At 36.6% G+C, this 26,207-nt stretch overlaps 2 protein-coding genes across 3 annotated transcripts in view; one reads left to right on the top strand and one right to left on the bottom strand.

Annotated features, from left to right (window-relative positions):
- LOC117781602 (LIM/homeobox protein Lhx4) overlaps positions 1–24,483 on the bottom strand; it is a 37,148-nt gene extending 12,665 nt beyond the window's left edge. Inside the window, exons 1-2 of the mRNA XM_034618379.1 lie at positions 24,212–24,483; positions 23,438–24,001 (exon numbers count right to left, since the gene is read on the bottom strand). Of these exons, the coding sequence (XP_034474270.1) occupies positions 23,438–23,789 (352 nt within the window). The 5' untranslated portion in view covers positions 23,790–24,001; positions 24,212–24,483. The remainder of the gene's footprint in view (positions 1–23,437; positions 24,002–24,211) is intronic.
- On the top strand, positions 18,385–18,803 carry LOC117781604. Of its 2 annotated transcripts, none has more exons than XM_034618384.1 (2): positions 18,385–18,510; positions 18,578–18,803. In XM_034618384.1, the coding sequence occupies exons 1-2, from the start codon at positions 18,439–18,441 to the stop codon at positions 18,782–18,784; spliced, it is 279 nt and encodes a 92-aa protein (XP_034474275.1). In that variant the 5' UTR covers positions 18,385–18,438; the 3' UTR covers positions 18,785–18,803. The 2 variants fall into 2 exon arrangements, with proteins under 2 accessions (XP_034474275.1, XP_034474276.1); XM_034618385.1 differs by having other exon boundaries at positions 18,440–18,524.
- Positions 24,484–26,207: the final 1,724 nt, after the last annotated feature.

Here is a 26,207-nt window from a genome sequence, read left to right as displayed (position 1 = left end):
GTTCTAGTCTGAGTTTAACTGTACAGTGGGCTATAGTCATAAAATTGTTGAAATAAAAACAACAAGACTATTTTATAAAACTAAAATGTTATTTATATTTTCATTGAGAAAAAAATCTTAAAAACATAATAGACATAAAATAAAAAAAAACCTTAAAAGCTATTTAAAAAACTTTTAAGTGGTTTTTTAAACAAACAAGATCGAGCTGGGGAATTACAACGCTAAAGCAAACCAGTTGTTCTTAAAATGTTCGAAAAATTCGATTCGAAAAATTTTGACGTAGGAATTGGTTTTAGAGTACCAAAAGCTCTGTTTGTGTTAAAAAACTAGAGAAGTGCCTTTGAGTGGAGCCCTGAACCAAACTTAACATTTTGCTATAATTCCGCTATTTCCAAGAACTTTGTATAAATTTAAAAAACATTCTAACTCCTAAAAAATCTTTAAAAACAATGTTCAGAAATTTAACTCACAATCGAAGAAAAAGTGTGAAGAAGTATTTAAACAAATAGGTTTGAACCAGATGTTATTTAATAAGTTCCCAAAACATATTTTTCGAAAGATACTTCAAAGGTCAGACATTGATTCGAATCTTGAAAACAACTTAAGCATTAAATTAAAGAAATACAAGTAAATGTTTGTAAAATGTTAACTTCATTCGAAAGTCTCAAATAATAAATTAGTCTTTACTCTTTTATGTCGATTCGTTAAACCGATCTACTGTCAATATATATCGATATGCAACCAGTTGTGGCCTGTGAACATTCGAAATACATCGGAAATACAAGTGACGGAGCAGTGTAACAGTTATGTCGAAATCCCGTCGTTTGTTTTCAAGGGGTCTTTGGACGCGCCCTGGCTTTTGAGGACAACCCTCGAGACGGATGGGGGTAGCTGTCGTGTTGACTTGCTAGCATTGATGACATATTGGTGTGTGTTCCTGTCTTGTGGGCTTGTTCCTGCATCCCTGCAAAGGGGGAAGTCGAGATCCCTCTCGCTCGTTCTTTCTCTTAATATTCATATTGTCGACGGGTACTTTGCTCTACATACCATTGTTAATGTTGAGCGTTAATGCTTTTAATGTAATAAAAACATTTGGGAATGTTTAGGAACGCTTATCGAACCGGGGACACCTTCATTATATCAAGTGGGAAGTGGAAAGTGGAAAATGGGCATAGGGTTGGCTTATTACTAGTTCCAGAGCACGGGTTTTAGGGATTAATACACTTGTTGCTGGTCTGCGGTCTTTCATGTCACTTGGAGCTTGTTACCTTTGAAGTTAGGTCTTAGCCACGATGACAGCGTTGATTATTTGACAGCAGCTGTGCAAAAAATTTCCTATGAACTCAAGGAAAGGGGCTTTTCAGGCTCGGCTCATGAATAATGCCAGCCGCACCCAAAAAGCCAAAGTCATATATAGGGAAGCAACGAGGAGATGGCACTCCTCAATGTTGAGAGTGCAGACAGCCAGGCAAGTTTATTGTTAAACAAAAATGGGTAAGCCATAAAACCCGGAGCTCGGAATGCGGAACGTGGAACGCGGGCCCCGGCATTTAACGTCTGACCCCCTTTCACCCTGTTGGGGTGTAAAATTTCGTAAAATACAAAACTGCTACTTTTTTTATGGCAGTGTGAAGAAGTTTTGCTACAATATGTTGCTGATTATGCCGCTGGGATTAAGTGTCAGTGAGTCGGTGCTCGGTTGCTCACAGCTTGACGCAACCCGGCTGCATAATGACCTTAATCAATTTTGAGCAAGCAACCCTCCTCTTTTTGGTAGGGCAAATGGCAAAACTACGCGACTTTGAAAACTGTTTTCAACGAACTGTTGCACAGTCCATGGACAGCACTTAACTTTGTGATGATATTGATGGTGAGTGGGATGGGATATCGATAGACGTGAATTGCTAGTGAAATTGTTGCTGCGGCTTATGGCCAAAGTAAAGTAAACGCTGCAATAAAATCTAACTCGCCCGTATCCCATGAAACTAGAGACGGGCCAAACCACTTGGGCTTGGCCATCCACCAGCCTTTTCTAAGTATCATACTCCGTCTCTCTCTTTGACTGTCTGTCTTTTAACTGAACATCCTAGTACCAGTGCTGCCAACTCTTTAACATGTTAAAAAAGCTAGACGATTTAAAAAAATCCAGATAAAAAGCCACTTTAGTTTTAAGTGATTTTTCCAGTAATAAAAGGCATTTGTCGATCTCAGCATAACCATCATCTTCCTCAGCTATACAGGTTGGTTTTTCTCAATTAATTTTAAATATTTTACGTTTAAACCACTTTGTTTTGCAGCTATGGTTGTTTTGCAATACCTGCAACAGCATTTTCCCTTATCTCCTGGATCAAAAAAGTCATTTTAAAGATGGTAAAGCGACATTTATATACTGATATTATTGCAACAACTGTCGATTTATGTAGCCAGAAATTTTCTAAAAGCCAACAAAGCTATTGCAACTTTCAATATAGCTAAAATTTCCATCACTCGCTAGATCACAATTTTTCCCACAAACGTCAGATCTGACGGGAAAAAGCTTACTTGGCAACACTGCTGCCCAGCACGCGACTGGACGCATGCACGCAATGATGGATATCAATTATTGGTTCTGTTTCACGCGGGGAAATTGTAGCTGCGTGGAAATGACGCTGCGTCAGGCGGCGGGAAAGCAATGGCGAAGTTCAATTTCAAACGATCCGATTAGGCGCATCTTAGGCTTCCGTGCAATTGCCAGGTGAAACTTCCATTCTGCGAGGAGGCCCTACAAGAGGCGTGAGCATCGCACTTGACTTCACCGGCCGTGTTGCAAGTAAAATGTTGCACGTGCCTGCAATTAAAGCAACTTACAGTAACTCAATATGCAGAGCACCCCGACGAATCCCTTTCCTTTATTTTTATAGAAGGAGTCAACTAAGTATGTACTACAGTAGACTCTCCCAAATAGGAACATTTTGAATATTCAACAATTCTCTCATGCCTTTAAAATTAAAAAAAATTAAAAAAAAAAATAGAACAACTACATGTTCTGTAATTTTCTGTACCTTCCATTTAAAAACATTTAAAAATGTCAGTTTTTCTAAAAATATTTTCTGAACCGTTTTGTCTTGGTTTTCTCATATATATTCTTTAGTAAGATGATGTATATTTTTTTTAAAATTTATTTCGACTTAATCAGAAGTGGAACAGAAATCGAATCAAACCAAAAATGTTGAGAAATTTTCACTTGATTTCGATTTCTGTGGCACTTCTTAATATTATATTTTCGCTTTTTCGCTTTTAATCACAATATGAAAATAAAAAAAAGACTTATTCTTCTAAGAAATAAAAAAATTTCTGTACTATTTTATTCTGATAAGAAAAGTAAAAAAATTTGTTTGGTCTTCTGTAATATATATCTTAATTTTTATTTTTATGCAAATTTTAGATTTAGTTATAAAATGAAAAAAAGGAATCTTTAGCATTTTTTGTTTTGAAATTTCAGTGTATTTCAGCTTAAATTCGAATGTTTTAATTTCTGGACAATTTAAATTTGTGCGAGCTGTAATTTGTGAGAGTTCACTGTAGGAGTAGAAAGTGGTCTCCGTCATGCCACAATTAGGCCGTGTTAACATGAATGCTCCGTACGCTGCTGCTCATAACCGTTAACGGTTAACGGTGAACGGTTAAGAGGGTCGGGCTTAAACACCTGCGCGTGTCTGTAGTTGTTGGTGGGGGCGTCCCATCGTTGTCTTAACCAGATAACTGCCCATTGCCACGACGAGGTTCATTTCCATTAACCGGCAAAAGGCGTTTAAGTTAATAGCATGGCTAAAAGCGACCCCAACGCCAGCCCAATGGCCCCATTCTTGTACTCGTTGCACTTTAGCTTTGCCACTTTTAGTGTTTCATAATTAAAAATGTTGCTCGTTACCGTTCTACGTAACGGTATACGTGTCGCCATCTAAGTGTGTGTGTTTGTGTGTGGGTCTAAGTGTTTCTGTGTGTTTGTCTCCCTCCTGCTCATGTAATATTAAGCCAAAGTGAATCTGTCGCCATCTGCAGCTGCGCCATTTTGTTATCGTGTTGTTGTTTCTTGTTGTAGCTTTGCCAAGGTGAAATTCTTTTTGGGCACCTTTTAATGCGTTTGCTTTTAATTCCGCACGAAGCACTTACGGCCTAACCACAGCAGTCACAACAACCACACACACACAAATAGAAAGAGAAGCATGCAAAGTAAATGACAAAACAGGAGCTAAAGCAAATGCCGTGACTTGTCGTTTGGTCTTTGCCTCGTTTTTATTATGCCTATTATAATTTACTTTATGCATGTGTCTCTAGCTCTTGCGCTTTTTGTTGGTGAGCTTTTGTGGATGCTTTACCAAAGCTTTTCTTAGGCCATTGCAATATCTTAATTGCGGTCGAACGAGATGTAAAGGAATTGCAAATGAGCACGAACAAGAGAGTGAGAATGAGATTAAGAGCGGCAGACAGCAACCGATCAGCTTTTGTAAGCGAGCGAGAGCGCAAGTTGAGCAATATGAGTAAATTTTTGCGCACTGCATTGAATATACATATAGTATTTATATATATATTATAAACTACAATTAATGCGCAAAAAATGACCAAAAATAGTCTTATGACTGAGTGATAATATATTTTTAGGTATCCCTAAAACAGATTCAGATTAAATTTTGATTATATTTAGGCTAATCTGAATCAGTTGCAGGAATGACTCTTTTGCAAACTGATTAGATTTTGATTTCGTGAATTTTAAAGTAGGCGCAAAAACATCAAATGACAAAAAAAAGTGTGTAAACTATTATTTTAAGACTTTTTATTAAAAACTGAATTGTAGAATAGTAAAAATAGAACGTTACTTTTTATGTATAATGCTTAAGCAGCAATTCAAACATTTTCAGCTCCTTTTTATTTTTGTCGTATTTAACCAATTTGCTCCGGCTTCAATTCCCTTAGCCGGATTATTTAAAAGTTTTAGTGTGACCAGATTTTCGTTATTTGTTCCTTATAAAATCTTATCTGTTTGTGTTTGAGGAATAACCTAAATATGTACATTTGCGAATGTTGGCCATTTGTATTTCGCAATGTGTGTGTGTGTGTGCGAGCAGATGCTGAACGCTACGCCGGACTCTCGTTCCGTGCCAGTTTTTGCCTTAGAAAATGCACACAAATTTGCAGGCATTGTGTAAAATTTGTTTGCCCAGCAAGTGCATAAAAAGGCCGCGGCCAAACCAAAAATTAACTGTCAAATATTTTAGTTGAACAATTTGCGCAGTGGCACAAAAAGCAACGAATAGTAGCTGGCTACATAAGTAGCAGCTTGTCACGACAATACAGCGGCATACCGACCCTTCCCCTTCCACTGGCCCCATGCCCTAAGTTCCCCTTTGCCTAAGGCTGTGGCAAGTGGATATGCAGCACAATAACTTTTCAATTTCTGGCGCACATTCCAGCTGACGTCCATTAAACAATGGGACCGCCACATATTTTCTATTTTCAATTTTCCGTTTTTAAGACCCTGTACTTAAAAGTACAAAGGGTATTCTAATTTAAAGTCAACAGATAGAAGAAAGCGTGATAGACCCCAGAAAATATATCTTCTTGATCAAAATCAACAGCTGTCTGCCGGTCCATAAACTGATAAAAAGCATTAAGTTCTGTGATCATATTTTATGACTATAAATATACAAATTATTTCTTAAAATTAGAGAAAACATGGCAATATTATTGAGAAATATATTTGAGTAACCCCATTTCTTCGTGGGTTAACACAGATCTTAGGCACTAAAAGAGTTAGAGCGACCCCAAAAATCATAACAAAATTAGTTACTAAAACCAATAAAAAGATACATATTTCTAATTCGGAATAATCAAATGAGGAATGCTGAAAATTTTTATATTTTATTTTCTATTCAAAATAAATTAATAAAGTTAGGCTTATTTTTAAATTCTAGCTACAGGGTTTTTCACTGTCGAAATTGCTCGATTGTAGACTTTCCTAGTAGTTGTTACGCTCGCTTTTGGTTACTTTGCAAAAAGCATTTTGTTCGCCTTTTTTTGTGCTTTGCTCTGCTTTTGTTTTTCATTTCTTTTTTTTCGCCTGTTCTCTCGTTTTGTTGGCCAAACAAAAGGCGCGTTCTCGTTGGCAGCCATTCAAGCGTCAAGCCGACAACCAACGCGAGCTGACCAGCACCCTTGACCGGGCTATAAAACACCGAGCATATAACAACAACAAGCAGCGAACTATAGAGAGAGAAAATGGGAAAGTCAAAGAATATACTATACAACGACGATGATGATGACAAGGCAGGAGTCCAAGTCCTTCCAATATGTATGGACGGCACATGGTTACAAACTTGCTTTCAATTTTGAGTGCTATGGCCATCAATCGGCTCAGTTCGCTGAGCCGCCTTTATGGTTATGCCTGGCCAAGAAAAATGGGCAACGACTGCGGTAAGTTTTCATTCTTTTTTTTCTTATTTTTTATGCCATCCAAGTGTATTGTGTTGGAACTGCAACTTCATCAAATAGGCAGAAGCCCAAGCCAAAAAGAGGCAGAAGCCTGGACCCAGAAAGGGACTCTTAAAACGGGACCCAGATACGGATACGGATACGACTACGACTACGGATTCAGAGGCAACCATTTCACATTCATCGAAGCGCTTCACGACGCGGCCATGACGCAGAAAAGAAAAAGGTTTATTGCGGTCTCTATAAAAATACACACTTGGGGTGATTTCCTTTTGAAGCTTGCACAAAAAACCATCTAGCTTGTAGGTGGGCTGACTAACTGACTGACTGACTGAGTGTGTGGGTGGGGCAGGGATGCGGATGGGGGATAAGGATGAGGGCGGTTGCTCTAACGACTTCGTTTCGTGCCCATTTTATTTGCCTGCTGAACTAAGCTAAAGCTACACTTAGAAAAATAAGCCCTTATTAAATTAGGTAAGTCCGTTATTGAATTTATTATGTTTTGTTCTCCAAGTTGTAAGATTGCCAAAAATAAAATCTGTGAGTTTAGTTAAAAGTCCTCTTCAAAAGAAAGCGTTTTCCATACTAAAATTTATTTTAATAATTTAATATTGTTGTGTTCTAAATTAAATATTTGAGTGTTTTGTACTATCAGGACTGTTCCGGTTTTCAAAATCGGCTAGATTTATCCAAAGTAAAAATCTTAAACCACTTCTAATTTCATTCCGATTTAATTTTTTAATATAGTTGGTGAATTTAAATCTGTTATAGTGAAAAAATATAATTTATTTTTTTTAAATACTTAGTGTATATGCAACGTGAAAGAATGCATTTTATGAAATTCTTTAAAATAGGAAGTGATAATCGGAACATAAAATGTAACATAAATAAGTACTTTTTGAGACTGGTCCTAGATTTGTGTGTTCTAAAAATAGTATGTATTGTGCTTTTACCTACTTGAATTAATCCAATAGTAAACTTAATATATTTCAGAAAAAAATAATTTTTCGATTTTCGTGATTTCGATAAGCGATCATAAATTTGGATATTAGTCAGTTTTGGAAATACCGAACTTAGTCAGCTTGTGAGATAGTTTGTACATGAATCAGTTTAAGTGATAAATTCTTAACCTTGTTTTTCTGAGTGTAGAGTGCTCAGCTTCTGGCTGCTAGGCTGCCAGGATGCCTGGATGCCATTATCTTGGCATTGCCCTTATGGGCTTTTGTGTGCGTTTGATGAAGCCAAGATGGCGCCCAAATGGAGAGGTAAATGGGGAGTCGAGACCCTTGTAATAGTCCTCTTTGTTGTTGTTTCTGTTGTTGCTAGAATATCAGCCACAAAAATGGACGTCGCCATATTTATAGAGAGAGAGAGAAAGCATGCTGGTGTGAGTGTAAAAGGGACAGAAGAGATTTGACTAAGGGTTGCACAGTTGGCTTTGGAGTTGGATTGAAGTTGGCGTTGGCTTCGATTGGGGAACCATCATTAAAGGGGAGGAGGAGGGGGGTGACTACTCCTTGTTGGCAATTTGGTTGCATTGAATTTACGCGAATACTTTATGCGCTTTGTCAACCAAACTCTGTACAATTATACCAGTAAATTATGATACTGATTACAAGTTGAAATGAAAGTTTCGTGAAAGAAATCGGCTTCATTGCATAGTAAGGCTAAAGTAGAAACAGGCAGAAGAACAGAGGGAGAGACTAGATAGACAGGTAGTTGGACACAACTAAATTGACTCGGCAGTCTATGCTGCTCAAGAAAAGTTTTAAAGATGTCTTTTTAAGGGTTAGAGATACTTTTTTCTGGCCCTTACCTTCTGTAGTAAATAATAACGAATGAGCATATATGGAATGGCTATTTAAAGATATTACCTAAATTGATAGTGAAAAATGTTGAAAATATTTAGAGTTTTCAAGATTGGTGGATAAGCGTAGCTGATAGTCCAACATATACAACTTGTGTTCTACTTTGTTTTCTGTTAAGGATATTAATATTTCTAATAATACAAACTATTTAAAGATAGCCCAGTGCCTAAAATTTGATTCACTTGATATGGGTAAACAGGGTAGCCACTGTTTTTTCACAAAATTTGCATATAGCCTTATAAAAAATTATATAGATACAACATGGAGAACTTGCTATCGATTTGATTTCTTTCTATATTCAGAACGAAATCTCTTGATTGTAGAGAGTCTCCAGTAGAGACTGTTTCTTTCTAGACCTAATTTTGGAATAATACTATTAAACCACTTTAACTATTTACCAACATATGCTACAATTTTCTATTTCATTTTCATGCTCGTCAATCTTGAATTATTCTAGTCCACTTTCAAATTTATAGAATATGAATATTAACTACTTAGAGTTAGATTCATCACATTTTAAAGTCTTTATATTGAGAGAACAATATTAAATCCAAACGCTGATGATGATCCATTAACACATTTATCGATTTAACGCTTAAATATACCATTTAAACTGCAGAATTTCCTATGGCTTTGTCTTGAAAAGCCTTTTGCAGCACAACATTCCCTGCGTTGTCCTGCCTCCTATGGGACAAGCACCTCAATCACAGCTCCATTGCATCCAGTTTCATAATCATCATCATACTAGCTGCATGGTCACGTGCTCAGGCGCCTTGAAGCATGCTATAAATTTTACTTAGCTGCAAGTTTGCAGTCGAGATTCAGCTGAAATTCTCGACGTGCAATGGACGCCATCAACTATTTACGAGAGCTCCAAATGACAGGCGCCAATGGAGTGGAGACTGCCACCAAACGTGACCATATTTACTGATGTACACATACACATGCACGGACATATCTATATGTATTTATCGTTCACGTTCTGTCAAAAGCCATTTGCTGGCATTTTTTAGGCTGCGATTCCCCCCAATGTATTCCTTCTCTGCTTCCCTTCCTAGGAGGGACTGCATTTCAAGTGCACTTTGTGTGAAAAAAGCTTCAACATAAATTTATAGAAAATACTCCAACGAATCAGAGAGAAAGAGAGAAAGAAACGATGCGGAAAACTGACGGCATTTTCGCACTCAATTAGTTAGATTTGGAAACACCAAGGAAAATGTTGAAAGGGATTTGTGTCGTTCCATTAAAGTTTTATTCACGCAATCGACAATTGCCTAAGGGTGTGGACCAGCTTACTCCTTTGCCCCCTGCCCCACCCACCATGGTTGATACTAACCAAGAGAGGGTCGGTAGTGTGTCTCGGCCCGACCGATAATAAAAAACAATTTGCCACCCATTGGGCATTAACGACAACAAACGACAACAGCATCTTTCTATCTCTCTCTCTCTCTCTCTCTCTCTCTCTCCATTATTCTCTTCCTGTCTCGCTCTGTCTGCCTGTCTGTCCATCCCTCCATGACCTGTTCATCCTGTTGTGTTGCGTGCTTGGTGCAGTTTTGTCACAAATGGCAACATATGGCCAAATGGTTGGAGTGGTTTTCGGGCTTAGACAGCACAGCAATAAAATCATTTTGTTCACTGAACGCTTTCAACGACAGAGGAAAGAGTATCGCATAATTTGCGACATACGCTCAAGTCAATGGCCAGGTCAACAGAGCGGACTCCGACTTGGAATCGAAAACGAAATCGAAATCATACTACTGTCTCCCTGAATCTAGAGTCGTCGTTAGTGTAGTGTCATGCATTTTGTAAATAAAACCATTTATCTGTTTCACAGCTCTGGATTTTCGTTGGAATCTATAAAGTTTCATTGTAAATGACGCATGGGAGATGGAATAATAAGATATGGATATGAACCCTGACAGATTAAATGCTAAGATATGAATATATTTTTAAGTAAAGTGAGTCATTTTAACAGTAGGCTATCTACCTGTTCATCTTAGTCAACTGCTTAAAGTACACATTGAGATTACCTTCAATCTATAAATTTGGGAATATGTATTTCCGTATCATATTAAAACATCTAAAATACACCAATTTTGATTAAGTGAACCAATTATTATTGAATTCATTAAAAAATCTGAATTATGTCGCTTTGAAAAGTAATATTATTGTTTTGTTTATTCAACAATTCTCTGTTCTCATACATTGGCAAATTAGAGTCTATTTACATTTCCTCTTAGTTCTCCATTCGATTTATTTTATTTATCCGATCAAATCCATACTCTTCTTTTTCTTAAGATGTTCATTTTTTAGCAAATTTTTATTTATTGAACAGAAACCAATTTTCGTAGAAGAAATTGATATTTTTTTATCTAGTCTGTAAAAAGTTGCTTTTTTTGTTTATTCAATCAACTTAGTTTTCAAAAATTTCTTCAAATTTGAATTAATCCAATCATCTAAAATGTATCCTATGTTATGGATAATTTCATTTATTTCTTCCAATAAATTCCGTTTTCTTTAATAACGTAAGTCTGTAATTTTTTAGAAAGTATTTACAATATTTAGGAGTCTCTTCCAGCGGAACATTCAGTAGTGACCCTTTTACATGACATAAGTTAACGAAATCTTGGAAATCTAGAAATTGGCCTGCTTTATCTAGTTGTGCCCTTCCCCTAGTTCCCTTACTAGGTCAACTCTGGCTAACCGTGAAAGAGATTGCGATATAGAGAAGAGGGTCTCTCAATGCTGCCGACGGGTCGGAAACTTCAAAGCGCACAAATAGCGTTACTTTAGATTTAATAAACGATTAGACTATTTGACTTAAATCCAAGCAGCAGGCCTTACAACAGCCCCCGTAATCTCAGATACTCTAGGCACAATCACAGTCACATTTATGGCACTTCAGTAGGCTCAACTCGAACTCAGCTGGAGTAGCTGGTTAGATGGTAAGTCGCCCCATTAGGAGGGTTACGGCTTCCAGTTATACAACATTGTTTGACACTTTCAAGTGGGGTTGATAGTTGGAAAGTAGTTCAATATATAAAGTGTAAATAACGCTAGAACTACAACATAAACCATGACAAACATCATGGGCGGGATCTCTTAGAAGTTGGACGGGGTTCTTTGCACAACAATCGAAACTGTCTACTCCATAGAGTTAAGAATCTCTCCCTGACTGGCCCAGAGATGTGTGCGTAGTAGCTGGTAGTTGTTTTTTTGATATTATGTGCCAAGAGTGACACTTATCTATTTGGCTAAGGTTGAGACTTATCGCCCCATAAGCCTGATAAGCCCCCATCGAAGTGTCCAATCGATACACTACATTGGGTAGATCTGCAACTGCTTCTTGTTTGTATTTTTCGCATATCTGCAAAAAGTAAATAAAACGGAATTCGTAGTACAGTATTGAATGACTATTGACTTTTATTATTTCCTTTATAAGTCAAACTGCATTTAAATTTATAGAAATAGTTTAAATTGCCATGTTAAATGATGATTGTTGTACGATAGTATTGATGGCATGAGCTATGACAAAACTATCGGTATTTCTGTAATCAAGAATTCTTTATATGAACAAAACCTAAGCAAAGGTTGGGTATATCTTTGTTGGTTAGTTCGTAAAGTTTGCACGGATTTCAATAACCATAACCAATACCATTTACTTTTAGAGGTACTCGATAATATTTTTGCTGCTTGAAAGCCCACTTCATAAGGCTCTCAGAAGCGTGTGGTGCAAAGCCAAATCACTCTATGACTACTCGTACCATATACACTCATAGTTCTATGTATTTTCCAGCCGTTAGATAAGTTAAGTAATCACGACGATTATTGTTGACTATTGACATAACGAAAATTCGATTGTTTTATAATGACAAAGCTTTAAAAATAAATATCAACGCATTTGACTACAACATCAAACTGCAGCTAACACAATTAGAGCACCTGTTTAAATAATATTACCTATACATAATTTGCGGTTGACTTAACGACCAAAAATCAAAACACACACGGCGGTACGTTTCAGATCCCTGTATGCATATTTATTTAAATATAATATCATTGTTGATTGAAAGGTAAACAATACAAATGTCTGATGTACGCAGAGGGTGCGGACAACAAGCAAAAAAAAAAAAAAAATATATATATTTAGAAGGTGGAACTGCTAAAATTCAGAAGCTCGACCACATGCTGGGACCACCTGTTTAGATACGCTTAGACAAAAGCCCGCTGACAGACAATGGACATAGCGATGTGGAAAATAATCACAGATAACATAAAGGAATAAAGGGCGCATTCCCCTCTCCCTGCAAAGGGTTCGCCTGCCAAGTGATGTTGATGCTTGGAACAACAGGACACTGCAAAAGTAGAGAGAAAGAGAGAGAGAGAGTGGGAGAGAGAGAGTTAAAGTCAGAGTCGGTACTAGTCAGAGGGTTGCACATGAAAAGACTTTGTACTACCCAACGACAACAGTCATGTTAATAGGCCTCATTTAATACGGACTGGTATGTGAATGGGCAAGATCCTTTGTTTTTGAAGATAATACTTTTTTGTTGGTATTATATAGAATTAACCATTTGTTGAAAGCAAGGAATAACACCGGAACCGTTAATCAAACTAACCGTTTCATTTTTACCGTCGGAACAGAAACCGTTACCGAAATAAAATCTCTGTCAAGAGCCGAATACCGAAACGTTTGTACCGGTTCGGTTGTGGTAAAGTTTCTAGCTCAAAAAATTGACCAACTTTCAACTTGTCATAACTTGTTCGAAACTGAACTGATTTTCCAGCGGAATGCCATTTTAACCATGGTTTGGCATCTCTATTTATTCTGCATTTAAATTTGTATCATCTAAAAAATTTAATATTTTTTCGAACCGACCCTTGACATTTTTTCAAAAACTTTGATCTTTCATAACTTCATTAAATTTTAACCGATTTTCAAGCGGAATATCATTTTGATCATGATTTGGCCTCTAAATTGATTCTGCATTTAAATTTTTACTATCTACAAAATTTGATATTTTTTCGATACTAAGCCATCTATCATCCAATTTTCCATACATACCTCTTGACGTTTTTTCAAAAACTTTGATCTCTCATAACTTCATCAAATTTTAACCGATTTTTAAGCGAAATATCATTTTGATCATGATTTGGCCCCCAAATTGATTCTGCACTTAAATTTTTATCATCTAAAGATTTTGATATTTTTTGAAGCGAAGCGAATTTTCCATACTCCTTGACATTTTTTCAAAAACTTTGATTCCTCATAACTTCATCAAATTTTAGCCGATTGTTAAGCGGAATATCATTTTGATCATGATTTGGCCCCCGAATTGATTCTGCATTTAAATTTTTATCATCTAGAATATTTGATGTATTTTGGACCTCTAGGTCTAGCTAATTATTTCGATGCTATATTTATTATAAAAAAGTCTCGAGAGTGCTTTGATTAGCATGTAGCTTGCTTACCAAATAAATAATTAGGAATAAAAAAAAAAATTGTATGTAAATTATTTCTTACAATATAATAGTTTTAGCTTAAGATAAGAGATTTTTTTTTAAATGAGGATCAAACATGTTATTTGTACTTTAATATTTCAATTATTCGTAGTTTCAAGAAAAGTAATTGCAATCGAAATGCACTCCAGCTGCAATCTTTAAAAAATTGAATTTTTTTACGTTAACATTATTCACTTTAATATTATTGCATAAAAAATATATTAATTCTCTTTATCTATAAATTATCCTTTGAATATTCTTTGGGCTTAAAAGCTCTATGGTTTTTTTAACTGAATGAAAGCCGAAAAAAAATATTATCCCTATTATTCTATAAATTAATTAATTTAAATATCTTTTGTTTTAGAAACAGATATATTTCTGTTTTAAATAACAGTCAACTCTGGCAGATATTCATTTTAGTTGAAAAAGCGAATATCTTAATTTTTTTGGGAAAGACAAAGATCGATGTTCACTATTTCGGAGTGCAGCTTGGCTTGTTCTTCTTATCGAGACATTTATGTACGAGGCCATGTAGCCGGTGAAAATGTAAACATAAACGCGTATGTCTCGTCTCAATGGGCAAATCTTGTACCCGGGCCGTTTAAGTACCCCCATAGATAACCGTCAAACATGCTTCCAGAGCAAGACGAGACTTTTTACCAGAGCTTGGGTGCTGTGGACTTGGAGAACTGGAGTACTTGGGGTTCTTTAACATTTTTCCATGTTATAGAAATAGAAAAGAATGCACATGTTGCGTATTTATAGATACAAAACTGGTACATGCTACAATAGTATAAAGTATACACTGTACAGTGTATACCTTATCGTATACCTTGTTGTTGTGCTGTTTTTCAAGGTATCGAGTGAAACGGTGGACAAATATTTACTGTCGGCAGCGTCAGCGGCTTGTTAGAGGAGTATCTGGCAAGTTTTTGACCCGCAACCCGACTACCGACTACAGTAACAGAAAAGAACAGAACCGAGTACAAAACGACGATAAGCGGGCTCCAGACATGGCCACGCTAATTGCGGAATGATAAAAGTTGGTAACCGCTCCCGGCCACAACTGAAACACGTAATTGCCAAGATTTCGACTTTAGCATATTCAAAAAAATAACAAAACTCAAATTTCTTATTGCCAACCCGAACGAGGGAAGAAATTGTTTCTATTTGCCTAAACCGGCCCCCAAGGAATAGTCAAAAAATATTTGCAGCGTTGCCAGACAACATAAATGTTGCTTCAGGGGCGCGGCAACCAAGAGGGGGATGGTGGGAGAAGACTGTGGGGTTGTTGTGTTGGCAGCTTCAAGAGTATTACATAAAATATAAGAAAAAATTATGATTTCCACTTGCGCAAAAGCGAAACAACATCGAAACAACAATGTGGATGAGCTTGGCAACGAATTTGAGGTCGCGGGTTGCGGGTTGAGAGGGTTTGAGGGGTCAGAGGGGGGAAGCCTGCTGCTTAACTGTCAAAATCATGTAATTTAATAAAGTTCGCTGCGGGATATTGTTTGTACAGCAGCAGCATCTAAGTGCTACATGCTCGACGTATCTTCTTCTCTTTCTCTGTTTGATATGCCCATTTTAGAGCGCGACTTTGGCAGCTGCTTTATGTTCCCCTGCCCCTCCTGTTTGGCGCTTTAGACTAACAGAGATGCCTCAAAGCCTGCTGCAGAATGCCATAGAGTTCTTTTATTTGTATTTATATTCTAAATTTTGTATTTTGTATTTCGCATTTTTTATTCCTTTCTACTGTTTCAACATTGCGATGTACAGTAGTTAGAAAAAGCTTATTTACTTGGATAAACCAGTGTTGAGCAACAGTCTGTAATTGCGCGTGGTTCTGTGATTAAATGTAGTCGTTTAAATAATAAGAAAAAATTGGCTAATTCTGGCATCAAAATTGTGAAGCATTTTACTTTTCGAACTGTCATTGTCATAATAAAATTTAGACAAAAAAGATGATTTTGATGAAATAGTAAATATAATTGTAGTTACAAGAATCTTGCGAGAATTTGAAAATAATATATATAGATTAAACAATACATATATATTTAATTCATAAATTAATTTTTATACTTAGTAATTTTTTCTTGCCGACTGCGTTTAGTAGTGCATAAATAAATTAATAAATAAAAATAAAAATTCAAAAAATTACAAATATTTTAAGAACGGTAATTGCTTCGGAGTTAAATTTATTTTAATAAAATGAATTAAAATGTCCTTGAGTCTAATGTCACTATATTTCTCCAACATCTACAATATTTTCAATTAGTTATGAAATTTCAACTATTTTAGAAAGCTGTATTAAATTTTCAGAAATTTTTCAACACGTGTTTAAACGATTTTGGTATATTCCACCTATCTAACATAAATGGGGATTCCTAGAAAACAAGGTTGAAATAAATATTAGGTAAATTGTGATTCGCCACTTTTCATTTTAGATAACAATTGATTTTAATATATATTCATAGTGCAATAAATCGTAATCAAAGTCAAAGTAAAAAAAAAAAATTGTTGAAGATCTATGGATATATTGTTATTATTAGAAATTAAATACGTAAATGTTCACTTTGCTTTATTTTTAGACTTTAAACCAAATCTAAGATAGATATAGCAGCTATTTAAAAGTAATAAAAAAAGTCCCCTTTTTCCCCCTTGTCACACTGTTCACAAAACGTACGTCTAGCTCTTTGTTTGTGTGTGATTTTTAAGCAAGCAGCTTTCATATTTTATTTTATTAAGCAAAAAGGAAATGTACAAGTAAACAGTGACTGCAAACACACTTGTACACACACACACAAACACACACCCTTGTTTAGCTACCCCTCCCGTTCCCTCCACACTCCTCACTCGCAATGTCATATGAACGCCCCATTATTTACTTAACGTAAGTTAAACATTCACCTCCTACTCCGTCAGCTCCACCTTCTTCTTCTTCTTCTTCTTCTTTTCCCTCTGCCAGCATTGCCCGAATTGCTGATTTTGGGGGTTGGGGCTGTAGATATGTCTGTGGGTTGGGGTGACTTGAGGTATACATTGCAAAAAAAAAAAAAACGAAATTCTCGTAAAGTAGAACGGGCAGAAGGAAGAGAGGCAAGAGAAAAGAGGAGAGGGCCACTTGGCTTACCTGCCAGCAAAGGCTGCCTAGTCAAAGAGCTGTCGTCGATGCTAAGCGCAAGTCCCGTCTACGGACCCCACTTCTCCCCTACTCCCCTACTCCCCACCCCCTCATCGGTTGAGTGGCGTAAACAAACCGCCATGAAATATGCAGCAGGCTTTCCGGAAAGGCGCACAAAAAATGATTTATGTGGACGCCATGAAAAACAACGAACAACGAACGATGAACGATGAACAACAACAACAACAACAACCAAAGCAGCAAGAGCAACAACAATTACAAAAAACAAATGGCCGACAGCAACAACAATAATAATAACAAAATCAACTGATTTCTCAACTTGGCTCAGAGCCCACTCAGAGTCACTGCAGAACTGTTCTAACCCCCCTCTTGACCTGCCTACCAATACATTTTCATTTGTTATTTGGACTAGCATTCAAAAATACGCGAAAGAAGGACTCCTAAGGATAAGGATCTAGAGCATGATATTTCTAAGATTAATGGGATACTTAGGATCAGGAGTATGAGAGGACAGACAAGTTGTCAAGATATGTATTATGAAGATAATTCTCTGATCAAAATGGAGTATATTTTTAAGTTCAACTTTTGATCAAATCCTTACATGAAAATACATTTTTTCTGAAACTTAAATACTTATTTATATGTAATTTAATATTCATATATGTATTAATGTCAACTATTAATAAGTACATAATTAAATGCGCTTTAAATCAAGTGAAGGACAAGTTGAGACAATGTTTGTTATTGTTGATAAGCTTTGATACAGTTATTATTAATTAATATTTATAATTATTTCTGATATTATAAATATTTACAAGTCAGAAATAATTACAGTTTTGAAAAATTGCATCTTAAATCGAGCAAATTAATATTAAAACATATCATTGAAAAAAATTCGTGTATTTCAAAGTTTTTTTTTTCAAACTAAAATTTGAGTATTTTTTGTATACATTTAACTAAATGATTGTTTTTATTGTTGTACAAGATTTTCAAGAGACTAATTATTATGATAAGTAGAAAATTTTTTTAAATGATTATTTTAAAAATATAATATGCTATTGAACAAAGACTTTCTCATAAAAATAAGTTGATATTGAAAAAATTTCCTAAGTCATTGGCTATTTGCTTACATTTATAATTTTACTTTTATAATATTTATTTGGTTATAATTGATAAATTCCAGTGATGCTATTTAAAATACGACTGCCACTGGAAGTGTTCACAGAAGTTAATATATTTTGCAGACTATAGTTAATAAAATTTGTAGTAATAAAAAAAATGTATGTGATTGGAAAATCAAAATGCTTTGTCTAGTCTGTCTGTAAAATTAAAAAAAAAAATCAGTTAAATTCGAATAAATAAATATCATGGAATATTTCCATGCTAACTAAATATCACTTAATTTTTTGGTCAAAATTGTAAGCTTGTGTCAGATAAAATTAATGTTTAGTTATGAACCCGGATCAGCAATTAAATGTAGCCTCGTCTCAGAAGCAGCTTAAAGGAAATACATCTCATGATAATGTCAGTAATTAGCTGTAAGATCAAGTGACTATATACTATATTGGCTATTTGTAATTGTAATTATCAGATGACTGATGTTAACTGGGCTGCCTACAACGCATTTCGCAGTGATCTGGCAAAGGTGCAGAAGACTTTTGCTTGTTGCACCCAAACGGACTTCACCGAGGAAGTGGGCACCTTGACGGACACCTCGTTGGGTTGCAAATTCCTCGGCCAGCGACCGACGAAATTAAGAAGTCAGAGCTTGCCGCCGAGTGCAAGTTTCTATAAATAGCATCGATATGGAGTCTCGAAAGCAGCCAAGTGAAGCCAAGGAGCAGCTGCCACAAGGTTCCAGCTCCAATGTTGCCGAGAAACCGCTAAAGATTTTGTTTGAAGCGCGTGATAAACGCGGTTTGCCCCACAAGACTAATTCGGAGAGCAGCTGCGAACAGACTCAGAATTCCGTATTGAATCCCTCTGAGAAAAGAGGCAGTGACTTGGATCACCCAACGCCATCGCCATCATCTCAGGCAAGTTTGTCCATCTCAGCGGGCGCCAGTGGCTGCAGCAGCATCAGCACCATTGGCAGTGCTCGTCTAACCGAATCCCAGACCTCGGGCTATACCACGGAGAGCAGCTACCAGACAGCGACAGCGGGCAGTACCAGCTCCTTTGTTAGTCAGCCCTTTAATTTCACCACTGGCCACAACTATCTTCGTGAGATTCATGTGGGCATAGAGAGTAGCGCCACAGATTATCAGATCCAGGAGATACGCAGCGATCTGCGGAGTTTGCTCTGCAACGAGGTGGCCCTTATCAATGAGGTATCGAGAGGTGCTCGACAAGCCATCTATATAATTGCATATACCTTTATGTAGGCAAAAAGAAAGTCTGTCAACTACAAGCTCAAAATTTAAAGCTGTATTCAGTTAGACTAATCTCTTCAACGGAAAACCGTTATAAAGTAATAAGGTGTATATTATCAGTAAGGTATCAAGATCTCTTTCTCTTATAGTACTCCTTATGTAGTCACTGATTCTACACTCAAAATTTCTAGTTTTGCTTAAAGTTGCCCTCATCAAGAAGATTAGTTTTATAGTTTATGAATGGAAATTTTTCTTAATAGCTGATAATAAACCCGACTTAAAAATAAAGAATATTTCCACTAAAAATTGCATTTGCCTTAATAAAACAACGTTAAGAAATAAGTAGAAAAAAAATTAAATTTTAAATTTATTTGTTTTTTTTTTTTTATTTTAAGAGTTGAAGTTCTTATTTTTTAGACAAATACTTTTAAAACTAATATTTTTTATCACATAACTAAAAATTTTTGTTAATAATCGAATCGATAGCAGGTTTTTTTATTTGTGTAAACATTTTCTCTTTTACATAAATGTAAAAGTCATTCTTCTTCTGGAAAAAATTAGATGAATCTCATAATTAAAATATGTGAAGTCGGCCTTTGCTTGTGATGAGAAAAGTTCCCAAATATCTACTCCTACTTATCCACTTGCTGTACTAAATAATGATCCTGGACTCTTTTTCTAGACAAGTCAAAATACTTAATACTTAAATGATTGCAGAAGTGTTATAACTTTATGGAAATGCATGTGACAGACAGAAATTTAACTTTAAAAGTATATACATTTTTTATTAGTATTTGTATATCTATATAAAAGTGTAGAGACTATAAGAGCTGGATCTACCAAATGTGTTGTACTTGTTTCAAGTTTGCTTTAGAACATATAAAGCTGATAAGGCTAGGTTTAGTTTGGTTGTAGTGATAATTATAAAATTAACTTTTTTTGTTTGGTAAGTACTTTCATGTTGAGCACACTCAATTGTAGCTTTCGAACTTGCTTGCTTGTTGACATCATGACAAATTGCGTGCGCAAAAGGCAACAAAAGTTATACCCTTGTCCGGCAATTGCAGGAAGGATGTCGGAAGGAAACAACAAGCCAAAGTGATACGCTTAAGCACTGTGTAACAGGAGGGAGGGGAAGGGTATCCTCCCCGTCAGCGTTAATAGGAAAGCCACACAAGGAACGGCTAACGAACGGCACGCGGCAAGCTAACGGTCGAGCGACAAGTGCGCGAGGGTTGACTGTGACTCTACAGGGTACAAGGGTAAGGGTAGTGACTGGAAGCGAAACGGAGTGGAGGGGGTTGGTGTTTGTCCAGCGTTAAGTGCACGACCATACACTGACAGAAAAATATTCTTCAAATTAGATTTTGGTCTTAAAACGAAGAGCTTTGGTTTAAAAAATGCGGCGAAAATATAAAATTCTTACACATCTTGGTTTTGAGAACATTTTAAATAATATCAAATTTTCTTAAAATTTAAGTCAAAAAAAAAAAAACGAAATTTAAATTTTTTTTTTAATATATTTAAACATTTTATTCTAATTTGGAAAATGTTATAATTGCTATTTTTGTTTTGATTTTTTTCTTGTAACGAGTGGGATTCGAACCCGGGCCTGCTCTTATCTGAAGCGGCGACTCTAACCAGAGCGCTACTGGACCACCTGTGTATTACAATAAAATATGACATATTTATACATTCCTAACAATCTAAGATTTTTATACTTGGATTAAGAACTTAGACTTTTTAGATTAATATTCTTAGAATTAGTAATATGGTCTTAAAATGGTCGTATTTTAAGAATAAAATAATTAATTGGTCTATTTTTCCAGTGTAGGCAAGTGGAAATGACAAGCATATTTACACAATTTTTGACAGGGCCCAAAAACACACACAAAAATGCGATACGAGTACGAGTATGAGTTTGAGTTTGAGTATGAGTACTCGAAGGAGCTGCGAACGGGTGAAACCGAACACCCGTGGGTGCACTCACTCCCCTTTTGGTCTCTAGCGGAGGCACGCACCCAAAACTCGATAAATATGTTTATGTGCAAATAACAAAATATTTGTCGATTGCCGGTTCTTCAACTGATGAGTAAGGGAGGGGAAGGCAAGGACAGAGAAGGGAGGTACGATTGTAGATGGACGGGCGGGGGAGGAAGCACCGCAAGCGCATAATTCAATTTTTCTGCTCGTTTTGCACGACGCTCAACGAACGTCGCTCAACTCCGCTGGGATGTGTCTATCCAGCGGGTTCGGATCTGTTCCCGGAAAGGAGCAGGAAATATTCCTGCCGTTGTGTGCATATTAGCGACACGTGTCCTTCTCTCCAGTCCAGGCATATGCGGTTTTAGTCCTTGCCCCGTTATTTATTTGTTTGTAATTACGTGTGCTCTAAACAAAATCCCGGCGCACTTGAAAATGTAACGCGTTTCATTTCCATCTCCCATTTCCCATCTCCTATTTTCATTTCATGCTCTTTTCAATGCTGCGCCACGTGCTTGGAGTGGAATGGGAAAGCGGGATTGAAAGCTAGTCAGGTTGGATTGGGCTGAATTGGGTGTGTCTCTTGGTTATTCCCTGCGCATTAGCGACAAGTCTAAGCCATTTGGACATTGTCAACAATTTTCGTATACAACTGTTGGCTTTGTCTTTGTCTTTGTCCTGACTGCAAGAGAACGACGCGTGTCCTGACTCAGTGTGTCACATCGTGTCTCCTTTGTGGCAGTTGTCAACAATTTTGGGCTGGCTTTTAGCTGCGGCCTTAGCTTGTCAATTGATTCTTGGGTGGGATCGAAAAACATACATGTGAAACATGAATCGAACTCATAATTGTGACAGCATTTCATGGGGTAACGGTTATTTTGGGGGATTTCTTCAGCAGAAAATAAAAAAAAAGTCTGTAAGCAGTTGCTTAATTACGATTTTCAATTGATATAATTCTTCTTGTATTTTTATTCTCTGAATCGAGTTATGTTCCCAAGAAGTTGTGTTAAAACGATACTTTATTTAATTAAAATAAAAATAATAAGGTATACTGAAAAACTCCTAAAATCAAGAATATTCACCTTAAAATTTTTTTTAATAAAATAAGACCATTTTAAGACCATATTACTAATTCTGAGAATATTAATCTAAAAAATGGAAGTTCTTAATCCAAGAATAAAAATTAAATTGTTAAGTATAAATACGTCATTTTTAATAGTAAGACAATAGTTTTCCCGTGGCGCTCTGGTTAGAGTCGCCGATTCAGAGAACGGGTTCGAGTCCCACTCGTTACAAGGAAAAAACACAGTAAAATAACATTTATAGTTTTTTTCTTCTTTTCTAGCTAACAGGTATCATCTTATCGAGTGTACCAAATCTAGAATTAAAACCGAGCTGTTCAAACATTCCTTTTATAAACAAACTGATGAAGTTTTTTTCACACTTTAATCTATGCATACTAAATATAATGTTAAAAAAATTTCTATATTTTAGAATGCTAAAAATTTATCTTTAAATATTGATCTAAGAAAAATATTTGCAAGGAATCAACTAAGTCCACGGAAAGAAAGAAACTTTGAGGCAACTTTTTAATTATTCTCATCATATTTTTAGTTCATTTTCCGCACACAGCATTCGAAATGAGTAAAACTAAACGAATGCGATAATGCACTTAGTTTAAGGTTTATGTTGTTGTCCTTAATTGAAAAACACTTAAGCTCCCAAGCTGAAAATGATTTTCCTTAAGCCAAGGCAACCGCCTTCTGCTGCCCCTTTCCACCAACCACAACAAGTGCAACACATGCTACATGCTAAACCGCTTTCAACGCTTTTCAAAAAACAAGCTGAACCACACCTAAAATATACACACAACATTAACACCCACCCATACACACACAGAAAGAAACAGTTAACTCAAAATACAACTGCAAAAAAGTTTGCATAATTAAAGGCATAAATAAATAACTGTCAGTTGGAGGAATTTGGAAAAGGAATAGCTGGAAATTGAAATCCATTTGGACAGACAAATGGCCAAAAGGCAATAGAGATGACGAGTTGGCCTCGTCTTGGCAGCTGGCTAAGATCTTTGTACTCACCCTCAAGCGCTCGATTCCTTGAAATTAAAGCGAGCACCAGCTCGGGATTTGGGTCATCATGGTCGACAGGCAGCACGCCGCCGACACCGACTCCAACTCCGACGCCAACTCCACCAAGTTGTGGATGATTGTGCTGTCCAGCGAGCAGGTGCGATGCCTGCGGCGTGGGTGGCAATTGTTGTTGTTGTTGCTGCTGCTGTTGCTGTTGATGTATATGTTGCTGATGCGGATGCGGATGCTGGTGATTATCCATGACTGACAGATGCTGTGGCTGTGGCTGATGATGATGTTGATGTTGATGCAGCGGCGGTGGCGGTTTCAGGGTTTGCATCATCTCTAAAGCCAATTGCATGCACGCTCAACAACAGCAACAACAACAACCAACAGCAACAACACTGCACACAATATTTGCCGAAAATTTAGATTTTGCAATTTTCAATTTTCGTATTATTTTTTATTATTTTTTTATGCTTTTGGGCGGATTGTCACACGTGTCGTATGCGTTATATTGAAGCAGGCACTTTGCCGTTGTTAGATTTCAATTAGCTAGTTGCATTAACTTGCCTGCATTTCGTAATAGAAAATATATAAATTATATTATTTTTTACATATATAGATTATAACACTTTATTTCTCGATTTACACACGCGAGGATACCGCTCGATCCAACCTGCTGCCCGCTCCGGCAAAGAGGCGCAAATGTTTTGTCACGAGGCACAATATATATTTATTTTTTTTCTTCAATATTTGTATTCTTTTATTTTTATTCTTTACATTTGATGCAGGCGGCACTGTCTTTAGATAGCGCGAGATTGGATCGCTCGGTTGTTTGGTTGGTTGGTTGGTCGGTTGGTCGGTTGGTTAGTTGACTGTTTAAGAACTGGCACTTGCATGGAGACTGGCACTGGCACTGGCACTGTGTAAAGCGCCGTTGCCGTCGCCGCTGTCGTCGTTGCCTGACGCGTCGATTTTTCTTATCAGACGAGCGAAACGCACGGCGGTTTCTTTGGTTTCGTTGCTTCGGTTCGATTGTGCGACAATACGAGTGTGTGTCTGTGTGTGTGTCCGTGCGTGTGTGTGTGTGTTTGTGTATGTTCTCAAAAATACTGTGCTTTACCATTCACTTACTGCCCTTCTATATCCATTTTGATTCTTTTAAATAATAGTACTACTTTTAAGTAACTAGTTTGCACTAAACAACAAAGATTTTAACAAAAGTATCTATGGGCTGACATAGTCTAGAATTGAGTGCAGTGTGTGTGCTTTTAAGAGCTGGCTATCTAGCTACTTAAGTGTTGCAATTTGAAGTACTCTGTAACTATTAAAAAAAGAAAGCAATTAATTCACATAAAGAAATAGTTTTTTTTTTAAGTTTTGCTAACCTAACAAATCTTTACACTCAAATTTCTTAAAGAAACTAAGCCCAATTATTTATTTTTATTTATCAAATTTGTCTTCAAAAAGAATTATTATTTTAAACTCACTTCAGATTTTTGATTTGTATATTTTGTTTGCATTAAATTGGGTATTATGTCAAATTGTTTTCATCTAGTGTTAAAAATTGGCTTACTGTGTGTGCAAATTAACAGAAAATAAATAATTTATGTACTTGCAAATAAACTAAACATTTCATCGCACTCAGTTCCGGAAAAAGGTTGAATCTAAAATGTTGTATTACATGGCATTCACTTGAGATATTTGCAAACTTTTGATTTTAATATTTTGTATTTCGTTTGCAATTATTTATGTTAATCTTTGTTGAATTTATTTTGGTGTTTTAGTTAATTTAAATTTGTGTTACTGTTGCGGCATCAAATTGTTTCAACATTCACTCGTTCGCCATTTTGCGACGGCAATTGGCAACGCGAAAGAAAGCTCCGACAAAATGGCGGCGGCTAAACGGCACAGCACGAATGCTCGTTTGTATGATATGCGGCACGGCACGATATGGCAACGCAAAGGCGAAGGCGAAGGCAAAAGGCAAAGGCATGACAGCAGGGCATGGCAACGCTGGCAAATGCTGACGGCCGTCTGTTATGTTGTTTGTGAGTCGTTTTTTGTTGTTGCTGTTGCTGTTGCTGTTGCCTGCTATTTGTGGCACTCGTGCTGCAATTTTTTTTTATGTTTTTTTTTTTTGTATTTTGCGCACTTTTTGACGCTTTTGTTGTCGTTGTCGCTGCTGCTGCTGTTACTGCTGGCGATGTTGCTGCTGCAACTGCGACTCCTGTTCTTGTTGTTGTCTGAGCTTTTTTATTTGACTTTTACGATATTTTTTATGCCGTTTGCCTTTTTGTGTGTGCCAGAGTGTGTACATATATGCATGTAACAGTGTGTGTGTGTGTGTTTGTTAGTGTGTTTACCAATTGATCTTAATGTGACACAAATGATATGGTAAAATCCAGGCAGCCAGGCTAGCAAGGCAACACAACAATTGAGAAGGCGACGTCAGCGACAACAACGGCAAACAACAACGACAACAACGACGTCGTCGACATTTTTATGCTGTTTTTAGAATGCGCAATGTTATGCTCAACTATGGCGCCCCCGTTACCGTACTTATTCTTGCCACTTCCTGCTCCCCTCACCAGTTACCCAGTTCGCCATGTCCCATTCCTATACCAATTTCCGTTTCCGTTTCTCGTTCTCGTTCTTATGCGCTATGCGGAGAGCATTACAATATTTTGTGAAACCTAAAACTTTAGCAAAAGTTTAGCTCTCGAGAAGTTCGAGTTATAACTGCTAAAATGTATTGCGGCAACAAGAACAACAA

The sequence above is a fragment of the Drosophila innubila genome (genome assembly GCF_004354385.1).
Source record: "Drosophila innubila isolate TH190305 chromosome 2L unlocalized genomic scaffold, UK_Dinn_1.0 4_B_2L, whole genome shotgun sequence".
NCBI lineage: Eukaryota > Metazoa > Arthropoda > Insecta > Diptera > Drosophilidae > Drosophila > Drosophila innubila.
This window is presented reverse-complemented; position numbering and strand designations above follow the sequence as displayed.

Coding starts and splice junctions, on each gene's coding strand:
- LOC117781604 (XM_034618384.1), top strand. CDS start 18,439: ATGAACCCGGATCAGCAATTAAATGTAGCCTCGTCTCAGAAGCAGCTT. Junction 18,511..18,577: donor GAAATACATCTCATGATAAT/GTCAGTAATTAG, acceptor TGTAATTATCAG/ATGACTGATGTTAACTGGGC.